At 37.6% G+C, this 16,152-nt stretch overlaps 1 protein-coding gene across 3 annotated transcripts in view; it reads left to right on the top strand.

The window, feature by feature from the left end:
* LOC122790096 (wiskott-Aldrich syndrome protein family member 3-like) overlaps positions 1-16,152 on the top strand; it is a 995,086-nt gene that overhangs the window by 327,184 nt on the left and 651,750 nt on the right. For all 3 annotated transcript variants that reach the window (XM_044057665.1, XM_044057666.1, XM_044057667.1), the window contains one exon: positions 3,492-3,657. In XM_044057665.1, coding sequence (XP_043913600.1) covers positions 3,525-3,657 — 133 coding nt within the window. In that variant the 5' untranslated portion in view covers positions 3,492-3,524. The remainder of the gene's footprint in view (positions 1-3,491; positions 3,658-16,152) is intronic.

Genomic DNA, 16,152 nt, shown 5'->3' with positions numbered 1-16,152 from the left:
TAGATGTGCACTGCTTTTCCCCCTTCTCCTACTGATGTAATTTTAGATATGTTTAAACCTAAAAGAGACATTTCAGCATCATGTAAATTGATATAGAACCAGTTGTTATTGTAAAATAAAAAGCTTTTGTGAAGCCTGGCTCTTTTGTGAATGTTAGCTGCCTATTTCTAGAATAGACACTCGTTCAAGAACTTTTTACCTGGTGTGGGAGTATCTTTCTAGTTTGCATTTATTTGACAACATGCACTAAGCTGTTCATGCAATCTGAGTTTACATATATATATATATATATATATATATATACATATATGTATATATACATATATAAATATCTATATCGCTCTATATATTTATATATCTGTGTGTGTATGTATATATGGGTGCAGTGCACATTTATGCGATGCAACTGAATTGCAGTATGTGTTGATTGGCAGGACATTTGCTCAAATGCTTGTTTGATCGATTTCAGGATGATCGACAAGAATAAGTGGTTGAGTTAGGAGTTTGTGTGCCAGTGTGTTTGTATTTTAGAGTTAAGTAAAGGTTAGATACGGAGATAGATATAGTGAGTATGTGTGTGTATGTGTGTTGTGAGTGTCTGAACTGTCTTGGGTAGTGGTAGTGTTAAAGGAAGGGGTTTTTGCAGGTAAGGTTAGGACAAATTACTATGGTGGAGAGGCGAAGAACTGCAAGACTTTCATTTTATTTAGCATAATATTTTGCCATTTTGTCATTATACTGGAGAAGCAGAGGTGGGCATGTGTGTGTTTGTGCATGTGTCTTATGCTTCCACTTCCCAGATGGATTACCATGCTTACATGAGTGTGTGTGTATCATTCTGCCGTCACTCACCTTCAAAGATGGATTACTACTGCATTATGAAGGACAGACTGATTAAAGCAATTATGTATGACAGACTGATTCATCCATTCATTTACAGCAAATTCGGGGAACAGTGTTAGTAATCCTCAGGAAATACATATTTTTAACCACACAGTGCTCTTTATGAATAAATGACTTGCTCAAAGTCACACAGTAGGCAAATGGAGATAGACAGCATCAAATCCTGTGCCCTTGACTGCGTTAACTGCCAGACCTTCCTTAGCATTTTCATTTCCTAGTAAATCACTAAAGTTAACAGTTAGTCACTAAAGCCAGTCATTAAAGTTTCATAGTTGTTATTCAGAAAACGCATTTTAAGCTAATCAGAAATCTCTAACACTCAGGACTCTGAGTTGTTAAACTGCTTCCTGAAGTGAAAAATACAGGGTTTAAATCCTTCCACTCCCCATTTGGCTACTGTGTGCCTTTCATCAAGTGACATAAGCAGTGCTCCTAGGTCATCCCTGAAAAAAGGAAAACTTTGTAAAGTGAGTTTACCTGATTAGGAAACAGATAAACAAAAACAGTATTTGAAACTAGGTCTCCATCATCTCAATATTTTTGGCTTTTGTCCATAATGTTAAGAAATACTTTTGTCTATTCTTGTAACAATTGTGGATTTTGGACAAATTGTTGGGGATTGCTGACATTAAATCACAATAGGTATGAGCTTCAGACTTTGCATCCTTTAGAAAATGCTTGTTAATGAAAAGCTTTTTGTTCTTGCAACTTTCTAGATATGAGAAACATTTAAAATCTATTCCCGGTATTTGGTCTTGGTCTCTGATTTGAGCTAAAAAGTTGAGAGGGCAGGGGAGTTATAATGGGTTGCACTATATGGCTTTGATGGCAAAAAGCTGATATATATTTTTGACCCATTATTTAGGAATGTATTCATTAATTTGTTTCTCAAGCAGATATCTGAGGTGTATAGTCACGGAAGTGACAGTAATGTGTGTGTATGTACGTATATATATATATATATATATATATATATATATATATATATATATGTGTGTGTGTGTGTGTGTGTGCATATATATATATATATATATATTTGTGTGTGTGTGGCTGTCTCTGATTTATTAACGTTTGCATTCCCTTTCATATAGCAAAAGTGTACAGTTATGCAAGCCTGGGTATAAATACTTGGTTCCTGCAATCCACAGTAGTGATGGTGCAAAGAAAGGAACTGATTGTAGTAATCATCATCATATGAATCATGTTCTTTGGGTACAATCCTTGTATTGTTAATTGTTGACAGTGGGTTTATTATTTGTCTATGAATAATTGGGACAGCATGAATCCTGCAAGTTTAATGTGAAGATTTGACTGTGAATGCATTTTTAATTAACCTTGGTTTGTTGCAGACACACAACTATAAAATGCACGACAGCAGTCTGACTGGAACTTAATGCAGATGAGTAAGGCTATGAACTGTTTCGAAGTGCAGAGTTTAACGGCCTTAATTTGTCTAGTGTGTTCTCAAACAAGTCACTACACCTGGCAGTACTCCTAGGCCCCTGAGAAAGGGATACTTGCATCTTGTAGGCAGTTCCATGCAGTTAGCAAATGTGTAGCACATTTGCATTTTGAATTTCTGCACCCTTCACATCAATGCTAATTAATGCTTCACTATATGCTGTTTGACTCTTGTAGTGTAATGGGCTGCCAGATAAATAAATGGTGCAGTGGTGCAGCAGTTAGCATTGTCACCTCACAGCAAGAGGTTCTCCGCTTCAATTCTTGGCTGGGGTACCTTCTGTCCAGAGTCTGCATGTCCTCCCTGCATTTGCATCAGTTTCCTCCGGGTGCTCCGGTTTCCTCCCACATTGCAAAGACATGCATCTGGGGCATTTCTCCCTGGGCCTTCGCTGAAAATGGCTCTGTCCCAATCGGACTTTCCCAGTAAACAAATGTTAAATAAAAAATAAAATGCGAGTCTTAAGGGAAGTTTACTGTTTGTCATACTAAGTCTGTTGTCAGTGTTTTTGCTATAAAATTTTAAATACTTTTAAATTAAATCCAAATGATCACCAAAGTGAAAAAAAGGAAATATCATGTACACCAACAAGTTTGAACTGTGTTTTATGGTAGCTGAGGAGACAAGCAAGTAATAGGATACTGATATGTATGTGCATCTGTTGGGTTGGATGCCCTTTTCATTACCTTGCCTAGGGCCCCTATTTGACCATCATTAGCTTTAATTTGGTCCACTGATGCACTATCTTGTACCACCGTCTTGTTGTAGGGTTTCTCTCAACAAATGGGCAGATGAAGAGATGCTCTTCTTAATTTAGGACCTTACCCTACATATCCTAATAATTTTTGAAAAATGTATTTCTGAGTTCTATCTTAAAGTGTTTACATTACTTTTATGTATTTAATGATGTATCTGTTTACTCTGAGTAAGTCTTCTGTAAAATGTGGGTTCGTATCAAAATTAAGTACTTATGTTGTACTTTTTTGTCTCACTGCAAGATATCACATATGCAGGAACTGGGCTGTGGTTTTGAAAAACATTTTTGTTTGGTAGTGATTTCAGTGTACTTTATCTTTATGCAGAATCATTTATTCTTCTAAACATTAATTGAGCATTTCTTTTTCAGGAAGCTGTGAACCTTAGAGAGCTGTTATAAAAGATGCCTTTAGTAAAGAGGAACATTGAGCCTCGTCACCTGTGCCGGGGAGCATTACCCAATGGAGTGACCAGTGAGTTAGAATGTGTAACGAACAGCACACTCGCTGCCATCATCAAACAACTTGGCAGCCTTAGTAAGTATGAAGGAAAAACTTAAATATCCTTTAAAAGATTTAAAGCAGAGTGATTTTTTTCCCACAGTTGATTTACAAAAGAATCACAAAAATGACAGTATAAATTCTGAAAAAGGAGCATCTTCCAAATTTTCGTTCTGTTATGACCATTGTATTATTTCTCATAAATCACACACATATTCCTGCTGACTAAAGTGGTCAGAACCAATCCAGCTGCAACAGCCCCAGAATAAGCATGTTGGCACTGAGGAATGTTTACTGCATTGACTATAAGAGAGCATAGTATTCTTTTACACACATATATATTTATATACATGCAGTCTTATTTTTACAAATGTGCTGTTTAGTTAAAGTGTGGGTTGCCAAACACAAAGGTATAGGGTTGCAGTGGTTTAAAAAAAAAAAAAAAAGCTTTTTTGTTTTACAGTAGAGAGTAGATTATAATTATCCGAAACGTCAATTATCCAAATCAGCCTTCCAAAGTTTTCGGGTAGGAAACATCATAAGGTCTGAACATGTAAACATTATACATATTTGCTTGAGCATGTAGCCAGCTCTATTGTGAAAAACTATTCTTTATTGCCCACTGGAATCACTGAATGGTTGAAAATTGCATTCATGTGTGCAGATAAAACAAGATTTTAGAAGTTTTTTTTTTTTATCCAGTTCCATTATATGTCTGATTATCCAAACAGTTTGGTTATCCGAACTACCCTAAGTCCCAATTAGTTCAGATAATCAACTCTACTATATATAGATTTGACTGAATATATGTAATTGATGAAATTTCTTGGTAGTTTGAATGTCATTGATGGGGGTATTTACAGACTGATCTATATGGTTACAATGAGGAAGGGTGAACACTCACTTGAACAAATACTTTTTTGTCCTGTAAACAAAAACAAATGCTCATGTGAGCAAACATTCTTCCTACTGGAGATTCTGCCAGCAGTCTTTTGAATGGGATTGAAATATAGTGATATAAGGGAATTTGCACTTGCCCTGCTTTTGTACAATCTCAGAGTTAATTTAATTAGCAGGAAACATGGGGGTGCTTGCCCCTGTACTAAATTAGAAAGTAATAATTGTTCATTTCATGGAGCGTTCACATATATGGGCATTCGCGCCAAAGTGTTCAATGTTTAGAGGTTTTCTCATATAAGTAGTGGCTGTTTCATGAGACACTCATCCCTGAATACAAATGTTTAGGTTCTTAGACCATCTAGGAACACTGATACCTGTATTCCCGGGTCATATACTTTATCATCACAGTAACGGTCAAGAATAGATTTCAACATTTTCATATTTCATATTTTCTGATTTCCTGAGGATAATCAGGGGTTTATTCCATATGAATGGGACACAATGTTAGACAGAAGTACTTTAATTTTGTTTTAAATTTAGATATTGTAACCTACCTTCTTTGAACAGGTTCAGTTTTGTTTAAACTCCTTTGACTGTAAAAACAAAAGATATTAGAATATTTTAGGATAGGACCTGCAATAATATTATAGACAGCAAGTAAGCAAGATGCATCTTTAAGATCCTTTGTCAAAATTTCTAATTGCCTTAATGCTTGGCATGTCATATAGTCTGCATATTTGCTGAAGGACAATTTGTCAGTCAATATTAAACCCAGATCTTTATGGGTCTGTTTAACGATCGAACAGAATGTTCATCGAATGGGCTGTTCATCATATATAGACCGTCGAAAGTTCCTTTCATGGAATGGCCATATGATCGTAAATAATTTCCTCGAATGATTATAGCTGACCATAAATGGAACAGAATATAGTACATATTTATCTGTAACATAGGGATAAGGAAACCTGCCCCTTCCCCACTGTAATGCAATTTTGGAGTTGGTAAATATAATTGAGGGGTATGTGGGTGCACAGCCTCACCACATAGGTAGGGAGGGTCCAGTGTTCATTGAATCCTCCTTTTGTAGGTGGCAATGCCCTCTAAAACCCCTGCTAATTAAATATATATATATATATATATATATATATATATACACCAACTCCAAGATTGCACTACAGTGGGAGAGGGTAGGTTTCCTTATCTCTGTGTTAGAGATAGGTATGCACTACATTTCGTTCCCTTTACGTTGGCCAGCTATGATCATTCTATGAAATTGTTTACAATAATTTGGTGTTTTGCTGAAGGGAAGTTTTGATGGTTGATGTATGATGAAAGGCTATTTGATAAATGTTCCATTTGATTGTTAAACATAAACCTGATCTTTATAATGACTGGTGTGTGTGTGTAGGCTTATGGGGCATTTCTCAGGCTTTGTTGCTGGGGTTGTATTTGCTCAGCATGCTGTTTCCACATGAGTATTCATTCACTACTTGTTTTACTAAGATAAGTAAATTACTGTTTCTTGTCTGAGGTCAGTGAGTACAGGAAAATGATTAGTTATTCTTCCCACACTTTAGTAATAATCATACTTTCTCTGAACTAGAGTGACTTTGAAGTGGCAATATATAAATAAGGAAACTGGCGATTGCATTGTGGCTTGCCCCCTGCAAAAATGCTTATTTTAATGTTTGCACATTTAGACTTATTCCAAATCTTCTTGAGTAGATGCCCTTATATGCACCTGAGGAAAAGAAATAGTGCTGTAATGGCCTGGGGAGAAAAGCTCCACATGTTCGACAGATTAACATTTACAAAAATAAACAATCAACAACTGGTTTACAGAAAATATTCAAAGCAACATATACATGAAAAACAAGGATTTACTACAGTAAACTAATCATTATGTCTGTCAGATTTAGAATCCTACATCATTCAGAAAGACTAAATATTTTTGTCACCAGATGTAAAATCTTACATTCTGCAGATAGGAATGCATGTAATGTGCCTAGATTAGAGAAGTTAATGTGAGACAAGGTCTAGAAAGTTAAAGAAAGTTACACAAGTTGGGAGCAGATAGAGGTGTGCAGTTAGGGTTGATGAGCTGTTTAAGGGGGGTGGGTACAGAGGCAAGTCCATTGGCTTAACAGTTATTCTTTAGTGGCTAGCTTGAACTGACTAAGTTGATTGAGTGACCTGATCTCTAGTGGGAGTTTGTTCTAGCCCTTGGAAGGATTATAGCTATAGAGAATACATCCTCTCTTAGTTTTAGGTTTGTGGATTTGTAGCAGATCTAGGTTAGAGCTCTGGAGGAATCTAGTGCGTGAATAGTAGGAGATGACAGATGATAGGGTAGGACAGTCAGAAGGCTGATAAAGGATAGAGTGGATGATCTGGAGTTGAGGGAGAAGAAGCTGGTGAGGTAGTTCTAGCCAGTTAAGGTGTTTGAGTGAGAGACAGTGATGTGACTTCTAAGTTTGATGGGCTGCAAATCTGGCTATCTTGTAGGTAGATTCAAGTATGACAAGTAGTGTGGAGTGGAGGCAAGTAAGAATTTGAGCGCCATATAATAGACTGGGTACGAGGTAGGCATAAGAGAGAGTTACTTTAGCTTCACTGGTGAGAAACTTTTTGTTACAGTAGAGGAGCCCTAGTTTCTGATGAGTTTTCTTGATACAGTTGTTAATGTGTAGTTTGAATTTAAGTTGGTCGTCAATGATGACACCAAGGAGTTTGGTGCTAGTTTTCACCTTGATGTGCATTATTGAGGGACAGGATTGTGAAAGTGGATTTAATGTGGTTGTACTTTTTAGGAAGAAAAAGCAGTAGCTTAGGTTTTTTTGGGTTAAGGATAAGCTGGTTATCAGAGAGCCAGTTTACTACTGAGTTAAAGGAAGTCTGTGTTGTATAGATGAGTTTGGAGGGACAGTCAGCAATAGTGATGACAGCAGAGTCATCAGCGTATTGGACCAGTGATGACTGAGGACAGGAAGAATAAAGAAGATTAGTGAAGATGTTGAAAAGTAATGGACCAAGGATGGAACCCTGAGGGACACCCATTTTAACTGCCAGAGGAGGGGAGAGTGCAGATTGGCACTTCACTGCTTGAAATCTGTCAGTGAGGTAGCTGGAAAACCATGCAACAGTAGCAGGGGAGATGTTAAGGTTGGTTAGATTGTGCAGAAGGAGCAGGTGAGAGACTGTGTCAAAAGCTTTAGAGAGATCTAAGACTAGGTAGGAGACAAGTTTGTTGTTATTACTGGCAAGGGATATTGTATTAAGGAATGATGTAGGGCAGTATTAGTACTATGCTTTGGTCTAAAGCCATGTTGAGTAGGTGTGAGCAGATTTTCAGAGAGTAGGTAGTGCATAACTTGTTTATGTATGCATTTATCTAGGACTTTACAGAGAGGAAAGAGGTTGGCAATTGGTCTACAATTCAGGATGGCGGAGTCCGTTAGTTGAAGCTAGCTCTGGGGTGTTGGGACACTGGGCTTGGGTGGTTGTGGGTTGTGGAAAGCTCAAAAGAAAGACACTCTGGAAGACCACATCACATCCACAAGATACACACATATGACATTAAGGACATTGAAGCAGGATTGAGTTTTTAGGCGCTTCCTAGGCTGATGACCACAAGGGAGGCATTTTAAGCTAGCCATGCAATCTCACTTCTAATCAAAAAAAAACTTCTTGATAAGTAAGCTACGACCTGAGATGAACCATTTACAGATTAACATGCGTGTGTCCATCAACACACAGGTGCCAAGGATGCATTTCCGTTTTCCCATTCCCTGTCCGAAGGTGCACCTCTGAATTGTTATGGAGGGAACTCTGCTTCAGATAAATGGGGAGCCTGTTCCACAGTTGAATATCCACCCAGATTTTAAGCCAAAATGCCTTGACCAGGGTCAAGCTAGGCAGTGAATGATTTGCCATCAGTCATTGCTTGGTGACAGGTCTCAAAAGGCCTTCCTAGGTTACAGGCAGTCCATGGCCTTGGTGACAGAGAACCACCTGGGTCTATGATAGTCTGGAGGTTTACTATATTCTGGGTTGGTTTGCCATGATAAATTGATTATCTTTTATCATATAATCAGGGGTCCATGAGTGGTCTCACTGTATGGCTTTTACATATAATGGCCCAGTGACCAGAGGGATGACTGTCGCCTTTAGGTCTCTAACTCCTTTGACTGTACAGTCAAACAGTAATTCCAGTTTACTAGCACTTTATTGGGTGCAGATGTTTCATGTTTCATTTCGATAGCATCCTGGATATGTTCTGGCATGCAGTGTGTAGTGTTCTTGGTCTCAGACAGACATTAAGGACATGATAGTAGGGATTCTGGAGTTTATATTTAATAATAATACATGGAAGGGGCTGAAGCTGGGGAGAGGGTTTTAATTGAGAGGCTAATTTATCGAAGGAGGTTTGCTAAGTCTTAAAGGTGGCCATGGCTACGAGAGCCTGCAAGTCTTCCAACACAATTAAAGATTGTTTTATACACATAGCTACAGCTTGTTTTTGTGTTATATGGTTATATTTCTGGTTGTGGTGACAAAAAGACTCTTTGGTTTGGTTTTTTAAGACTTTATTTGTCCGCTTTGAGTTTTTTTATTAGTTTTCTTGTAAGAAAGTGCTTGTATTTTTGTGGGTGCTGCACAAGAGTGCTTTTCCATTTTCTTCTGCCATTCTTTCTAACCATTATTTTTGGTTTCTTCCCATTTTTATGCCTTTGTGTTTTGAGTTAGTTTCCACCTTCTTGCTTCTCTAGGTTTTGAGTTAGTGTGAGGTACTTTCTCTGTTTTAGTTCTGGTTCTCTCTGTGCAGCTGTGTTGCTGCTTGCTTTGTTTTTCTGGGAGAACAGTTCTTGATTCTTAGAAGTGTTCCTTCTCAAACAGGTTGACAAGTTAGTTCTAGGTTTTGTAGTTCCTGAATATCTGGAAGATAGTCGGTCCAGCTGGGGTTGTTATTCTCCAAAGGAGAAAAGGAGGTAGTTTGCAGCAGTTGACTAAAGGCAGAAGGAGTTTTACAGTGCAGCAGTCCAGGATTAGCGAGGACCAGAGTTCAGCAGGTTGCAACTGTTGGTTGTGTCAATTATCTGTGTTCAGGTGAGTCAGCTTACCATGAAAAGAATCTGTTACGTATCGCTTGGTGCCTAGACCTGACCAACATACATGCACTACAGTCAACGAAGAAGTGTTTGGTTATGTGCTATGTCCATCTTGGTCATGGATTTTAACCATGGAATTGGTATAGCTTGCAACTCTCAATACTTGTGGTTTTGTTATGGTGATGTTGGAACAGAGCACCTGTGGAATGCATTAATTAGTTTTGCCCAGCCTGATGTAGATAGAAACAGTCATACATTTACATATTACTTTATCACCTGTTAGTGTTGTAGTGCCTAAGAAATAACTAAAGTGGTTTTCAGTGGTGTGTGAAGTTGGCTTGGCTCCCCTTGGTGATAGATTTTTGTTCCAAACCATGACCTGGTAACCATTGGTTTGGCTGTAATGTATTTTCCTGCACCTGGACCTTGTTGACCTTTAAACAACTGAATACGAGAGACTTTTAGAACTGACTTGCCTACTTGAATAAACTACTTGAGTCCATAGACTAAGACAGGAGGGTATCCCACAGGGAGGCCCCATTTTAAGTGAGTCCCCAGATTCCTTAGCCAAAGCATTTTTATCTCTCTTTCCTCATTCTGATCTTGTAGCTCCTCTGACTTTTCAATGGTGGACCTCAGATATGACTTGAGCTTTCTGGATTACCCTGACATGACCTGATGTCATTTTACCTATTTAACAGGTCCAAGGACTCATGCTGCTAATGCTCTATGTTCCAAGGCTGTTAACATAAATAATGTCATAATAAGCACAGCTAATGTTTCATACTTCGGTTAAATTTTTAGCAACTCTGCTTCTTTTCTTATTTCTATCCAAGTTTTCATGATTATTCATTTCTGATTAACATTCATTTCCCCCATTGACAGAGGCCCTTAGCTGAGCTAGAGGCCCTTAACATTATTATGTAAGGCAGTACATAGTTTCCACCAAGCCAAGGCACATATATATGTGTGTACTAAAGAAAGCTGCATTAAGCTACATGGTACAGAATAAAACATGAATTATCACTTACACACATTGTACAGAATTTGGAATTTGATTTTACACACATTGCAAATTTACTTTTTACTTGTTTTTATTTAGCACTACAATTTATTACTTACAGAAATTGAAACAATACAGCAAATAATAGCAATTTTCTGGTAAAACCAAAAACACAGTCTGAGGTCTTGATGAACTGCATGAGTTAAGAAAACACAAAAATACATTGAAAACAAATATTCATTGTAATGGCATAAACCACATTCAAAGAAATGCAGTGGAGGATGAGATACCAGTTTTTTTTTCCAATATTTACTTAAGGCTTTCCTTGATCATACATACATGTTTGTGTTAAATGATATTCCGTTCTGATACAGTTTCCTTATTATTAAAATGGTATATGCATAGCATTTAGAAGCACTTGTTATGAAATGTTTCAAAAAACATTCTTTTGAAATATTCTAGTAAGCCATGAAACAAAACATATAAACCAATAATAGGCCAACATTCCATTTCAAAATTCAAACCACCATTCAGACATCACAAGACACATGTCAATTAATCCACCAATATCAATCTCTGTGAATTACGCAGAAGTAATGCCACTGGCAAAGTTACTACACACTTTAAACTTTAGTGCCTGCTGCACTTTGAACAAATACACAGTGCCTGTTGCCCTTGAAAATTAAAACCAGAAAAACTGGTAATAAAATAATATAATAATATAGGAAACTAAAGGCCACACAAGCACCATCATCACAATATCTCATACACTCAGACCCACAGTCCCCTGCAGAATTAACCTGAAAAAAAGCATGCCATCCAGCACTCCATCCACAGAGTGTGAGCAGAATCCAGCAGCTTCACAAATCAAAGGCAATTCCACCATTAACACTCTACAAAAATCAAATTCTACTTCGACAAACAAAACAGTCGCCAAACAAACAGTTAGGTATTATGAAAACAGACTTAACATATTTATTTCTCAGTAATTCTTCTCTTGAAATTCAGAAAAAGCAGAAATGAATCATAATTAAATTCTCATAAATCCTTGAAAAAAAACTGAACTGAAAACAAAGACTGAGAAACTCAAACCACCTGTCAGCATCTGGTTAGCAGTCTATTGGTTTCTAGTAGTTTCCTGTAACCAAGTTATAGGGTGCTATAGGCCGCCCTTGCTAAGCACTAACTCCCCCCTCCTCCCCTTACACTAGGCATTACATACCATCTCTCCCTCTAGTACAAGAAATCTGGACAGTTTCCAAAATAATAAAAAATGGAAAACAAAAAAGACAAAAAGATTTTAAATTTTTTAGCTTTTAGATTTTTAAACACTTAGAAATAACAGGATGTAACAGGATGTGTTTTTTTGTTAGCATTTTTAAAAAAGGATATGGCTATTATACCTCACGAAGTCCTCTGTAGTCCTCAGTCCAAAACCACAAACCACAAATTATGAATAATAAAAAAAAAAAAAAAAAAAAAAAAATCTGGGGAGGTATGTTAAAAAATGCTAGAATTCTGACTAACAAAATTCATACATAAATTCCAACACCCTGGACCTCAACTTTCATTACCCCCTGGAGTGACCACAATAATACTCCTACCAATAGTCACCTCCAATATGAGTGACCAGCACCCCACACCTCATGTCTAGAGTATCCTAGCCATCCTCCACAAGCTAATCACCATCCATCCACATCCTGATCCCCATCCCATTAAGAAGAATCCTACTCTGACAGAAGTGGTTACGTTTAAGATGAAGTGGTGAATGGACAATACAATTATGACATCACACATTACAGTTATGACTGAGGAATCTCACCTCTTTTCTGAGTATAAGCATCTTAGCTATGAGGCAACCAAACCTAGACACTATAGAACCAAGACACTCCAGCTAAAAAATGAAGCCCTGCCATGTCCCTGCAAACTCACAGCACTAGGAAGAAACCACAAAAGAGAGTGAAAACTCAGAGTGGTGGAGTGACCTCCCTGAGGAGCCTCAAGAAGAAGAGATCCCTTATTATAAGATCCACCCAAAGCTATACATGAAAACAAATTCGGTCGTTCCAAAGATTCACAACAAAGCAGCATGGTAGCAGCACTTGCACAAATTGCATAATATATTATTAAAAAAAAATCTCTTCATTATTTTTGAAATAACAGTATATTAAAGTGGGGTCAGTTGACAGTGACAATGGAGACAAACAGAACTACACTAGATTGCATTGCTTCCTGACATGTGGATGATGGGGACTTTGGTATATTGATGGAAAAGGATGGAAGGATGGAGCTGCCAGGTAAGAGGAATAAAGAAGATGAGGTTTGAGGGTTTATGGACGTGACAAGAGAGGCATGCAGAGTGTGGGTGTGAAAGCAAAAGATGCAGAGGAAAGAGAAAATGGAAGAGCGGCTGTGGATGTTCCCTGATAAGAAAAAAAGGAAAGAAGATGATGGATTTAAAAACTTAACAAAGACCGCATGTGCCCTTCTCTCCTTATAGGAGAACCATACATCCACACACACTGTCACCACGGAAGTTGAACATGTTCAACACTTACGCTGAATTATTTAAGCCGGCTTATCACCGCATATCCTGCTGAGTGGAGGCGATTAATTAATAGCAAACGGCTTTTCTCCAATGCACAAAGCAGTGCATTTCTTTTGACTTATGTTTGAAACTTGGGAAGTCCATTTGGTACACACAAGATAAAACTTTTGGAAAAGTCAATATCATATAGCTGATTAATGTATGAAGAAATAAGGAGATGTGTATGGGTGTGGCTACAGAAGTGGCTTGGGTATTATTTTTTGGCTTTGAGATGTTGAACTTCATGGAATGGTAAAAATGTCTTTAAAGAAGAATGTGCTGGCTGTAAAAATTAAAAAAGGTAATTTCTAGTGGAAAGGCCTTTATTTAGCTAGTAGGCGATAAATGACAGGTGTGTCAGCAAATATCAGTATAAAAAGCTCCTGTGTCTCCATTAAATAATCCATTATTTTCAGACTTCCGTTTGCCCCTCATGTAAACTTAATATTAGACAGTTTATTACACCACCTGCTCCATTTAATCCACACCATTTTCCGAAAGTTTACACACACATTTGTTACCAGACCAAAAATTATAAGAAAGAGAAATAGTAGAGGTAAAGCCACTGTTCTGGTATCCCTCCTACTTATTATGTCAAAAATCTAGGGTCCACAACATCATCGCTTGTGTCAAAATGAAAGTAATGAAAGTAAAGTAAAGCGATTTTTGTGAACACGACATTGTATATATATTAATCACACAGCATACAATAAGTGACCACAACGACAAACCGTGGTTTTTAATAAACTGAGCATAGCATCGCTGTCCTGGCTGTCAGTAGTTTCAAGTTACCAACAGCCGTCAGCCAATGATTTTTTTTTTTATTTTCTGTAGACTTCTGAAGCATGATGTGGATGTGTTAAGGCTTTTATGTAACTACACACACACTCAGAAAAAAAAAACAAAGGCAAGACTGTCAGGTCCTGGTCTTTTTTTTTTTGAAGAAATATGTATATGTATGTGTTGGCGTTGCAGCCATACTTAGGCGTGGCGGTGTGTAGCGCACGAATGGTTCTCCTTAAAGAAGACACTACCGCGGCGGGTGTTAGTTTTTAATTTATATTATTATAAAAGATTTAACAACAGTGTGATTATTAATTGAGTTAAATCATACAGCACAAAAAAGCGGCCCCCCGCGCCATATCGCCACTGCAATTGCCGAGAGTTATATGTGATCTATGTATTGGTAGAATGAATTGTTGTTTCCATATGGAAGGGAAAGAAGGGAAAATGGAGAAAGAGATTAGCTAGATAAATAAAAGTCACAATGACATGACACGCTGAATACAAGACAAGGAAGTCTGGTTTAAAATGGTTTGTTGAAATTCAATATATGGGGCCGCCAAGTGTTGAACATGTTCACTTCACTGTGGTGGCGTGTGTGTAAAAGTGGTTCTCCTTAAAGAAGACACTACTGCGGGCGCATGTAAGAAGTTTTTAAAAATATATATAAAAAAATAGTGCAGAGTGCATTTTTAATTGAGTTCCAAACAGTTAAAAAGGTGATGTTTGAGGAGTTACCTCCTTTATGTATTGGTAGAATGAAGAATTGTTTCCATATGGAAGGGACTTTGGACTCTGAAATGGAGCTGTTGATTAAGATAGATAACAGGGAGAGCAAGAGAGTCAACAGCTAACTGAAGGAAAAGGGAAGGAATGTTGTCGGCAGAAGCTGAGCAAGGTTTGAGTTTAGAGAGTAGGGATTTGATATGGCTAGTGGGTACACATCTGAGGGAAAAAGAAGTTGATGAGTGTATAGTGGGATTTGATAGAGAGTGGTTTGAAATACTATTAAAGGTAAGGTAGATGAGTTGGCACTGGGGTTAAATAGTTTGGATATAGAGTCAATGAAATATGTGTTGAAAGTGGAGGCAGTATCTTTGGGATTCTTATCAGGACAAGGATTGAGGGAACAGGGACAACTAGGATGTAGAATGTGGTTTAATGAGTTCCAAATTTTTTTGGGGTTATATTTCAAGGCTGAGGGTGGATTATAGTAGAAGTCTCTTATATTTGTTAATGCACTTTTTGGTCTGATTTCTAAGTTCTTTGTATTTTAGCAAGTCTGCAGGGAGCTTTGTTTTGGTCCAAGTTTTCCATGCTCTGTCTATGTTTTTCATTAGGATGCAGGTGGAATTTGATAGATTTAATACAGACTGTGCGAAGTGGGGCAAGTGAGTCAAGAATACTGAGAAAGGTGGAGTTGAAAGACAGGACAGCATTGTCAAGGGAGAGTTGGGTAGGGAAATTCCAGTTAACTTTAGAGAGAAGAGATTTAAAAATGTCTGGGTGGAAGTTAGTAAGCTTGCAGCATGTAATAAACCTATGCAGTTTAGTAAAGTGAGGGATATAATTAAGTACTTTTATTGGGGAGTGATCACTTAGTGTGTTGGGAAGAATTTCAGGATTGTGATATTTAGAGGGATGAGAGACTAGAATCCAGTCGGTAAGGGTGCTGTGTGTAAGAGAGTTGTTGGTATGGGTGGCTTCAGTGATAAGTTGAGTATAGCCGTAAAGAAGAATTTGGGGGTAGACAGAGTTAACCAATTAATATTGACAGCACCAAGAATAATACAAAGCAAGCTTGTTGGTGTCACCACTAAAAGCAGTTTGTTTAGGCAAGAAACAAACGTAAAGTAAAACAAAGCAAACTGCCACCAAATCCGGAATGATTAAAATCTAAGACCTAGTTCACTTTATTACTGATATTTTTAAAACTGATACAATCCAGCTGCTAAATGGATAAGCACTTTCAGTTTCAAACCTTTCTCAAATCCCAAATTAAAAAGCAGCTTTCATCTGTTTAAATAATCCTTTTGTCAGTCTGTAAATTATGTAGCCAATGGGATGCTACCTTTTCTGTCATGCCCCTCTTTCAGCGCATATACTTCACTTTCTCAAAGTCCTTCCTTTGAGAATCGGCTTAATAGGAA

The sequence above is a fragment of the Protopterus annectens genome, chromosome 15.part0 (assembly GCF_019279795.1).
Source record: "Protopterus annectens isolate FY-2018-M chromosome 15.part0, PAN1.0, whole genome shotgun sequence".
NCBI lineage: Eukaryota > Metazoa > Chordata > Ceratodontiformes > Protopteridae > Protopterus > Protopterus annectens.
Note: the sequence above shows the minus strand (reverse complement) of the source record. Positions and strands in the feature narration are given on the sequence as shown.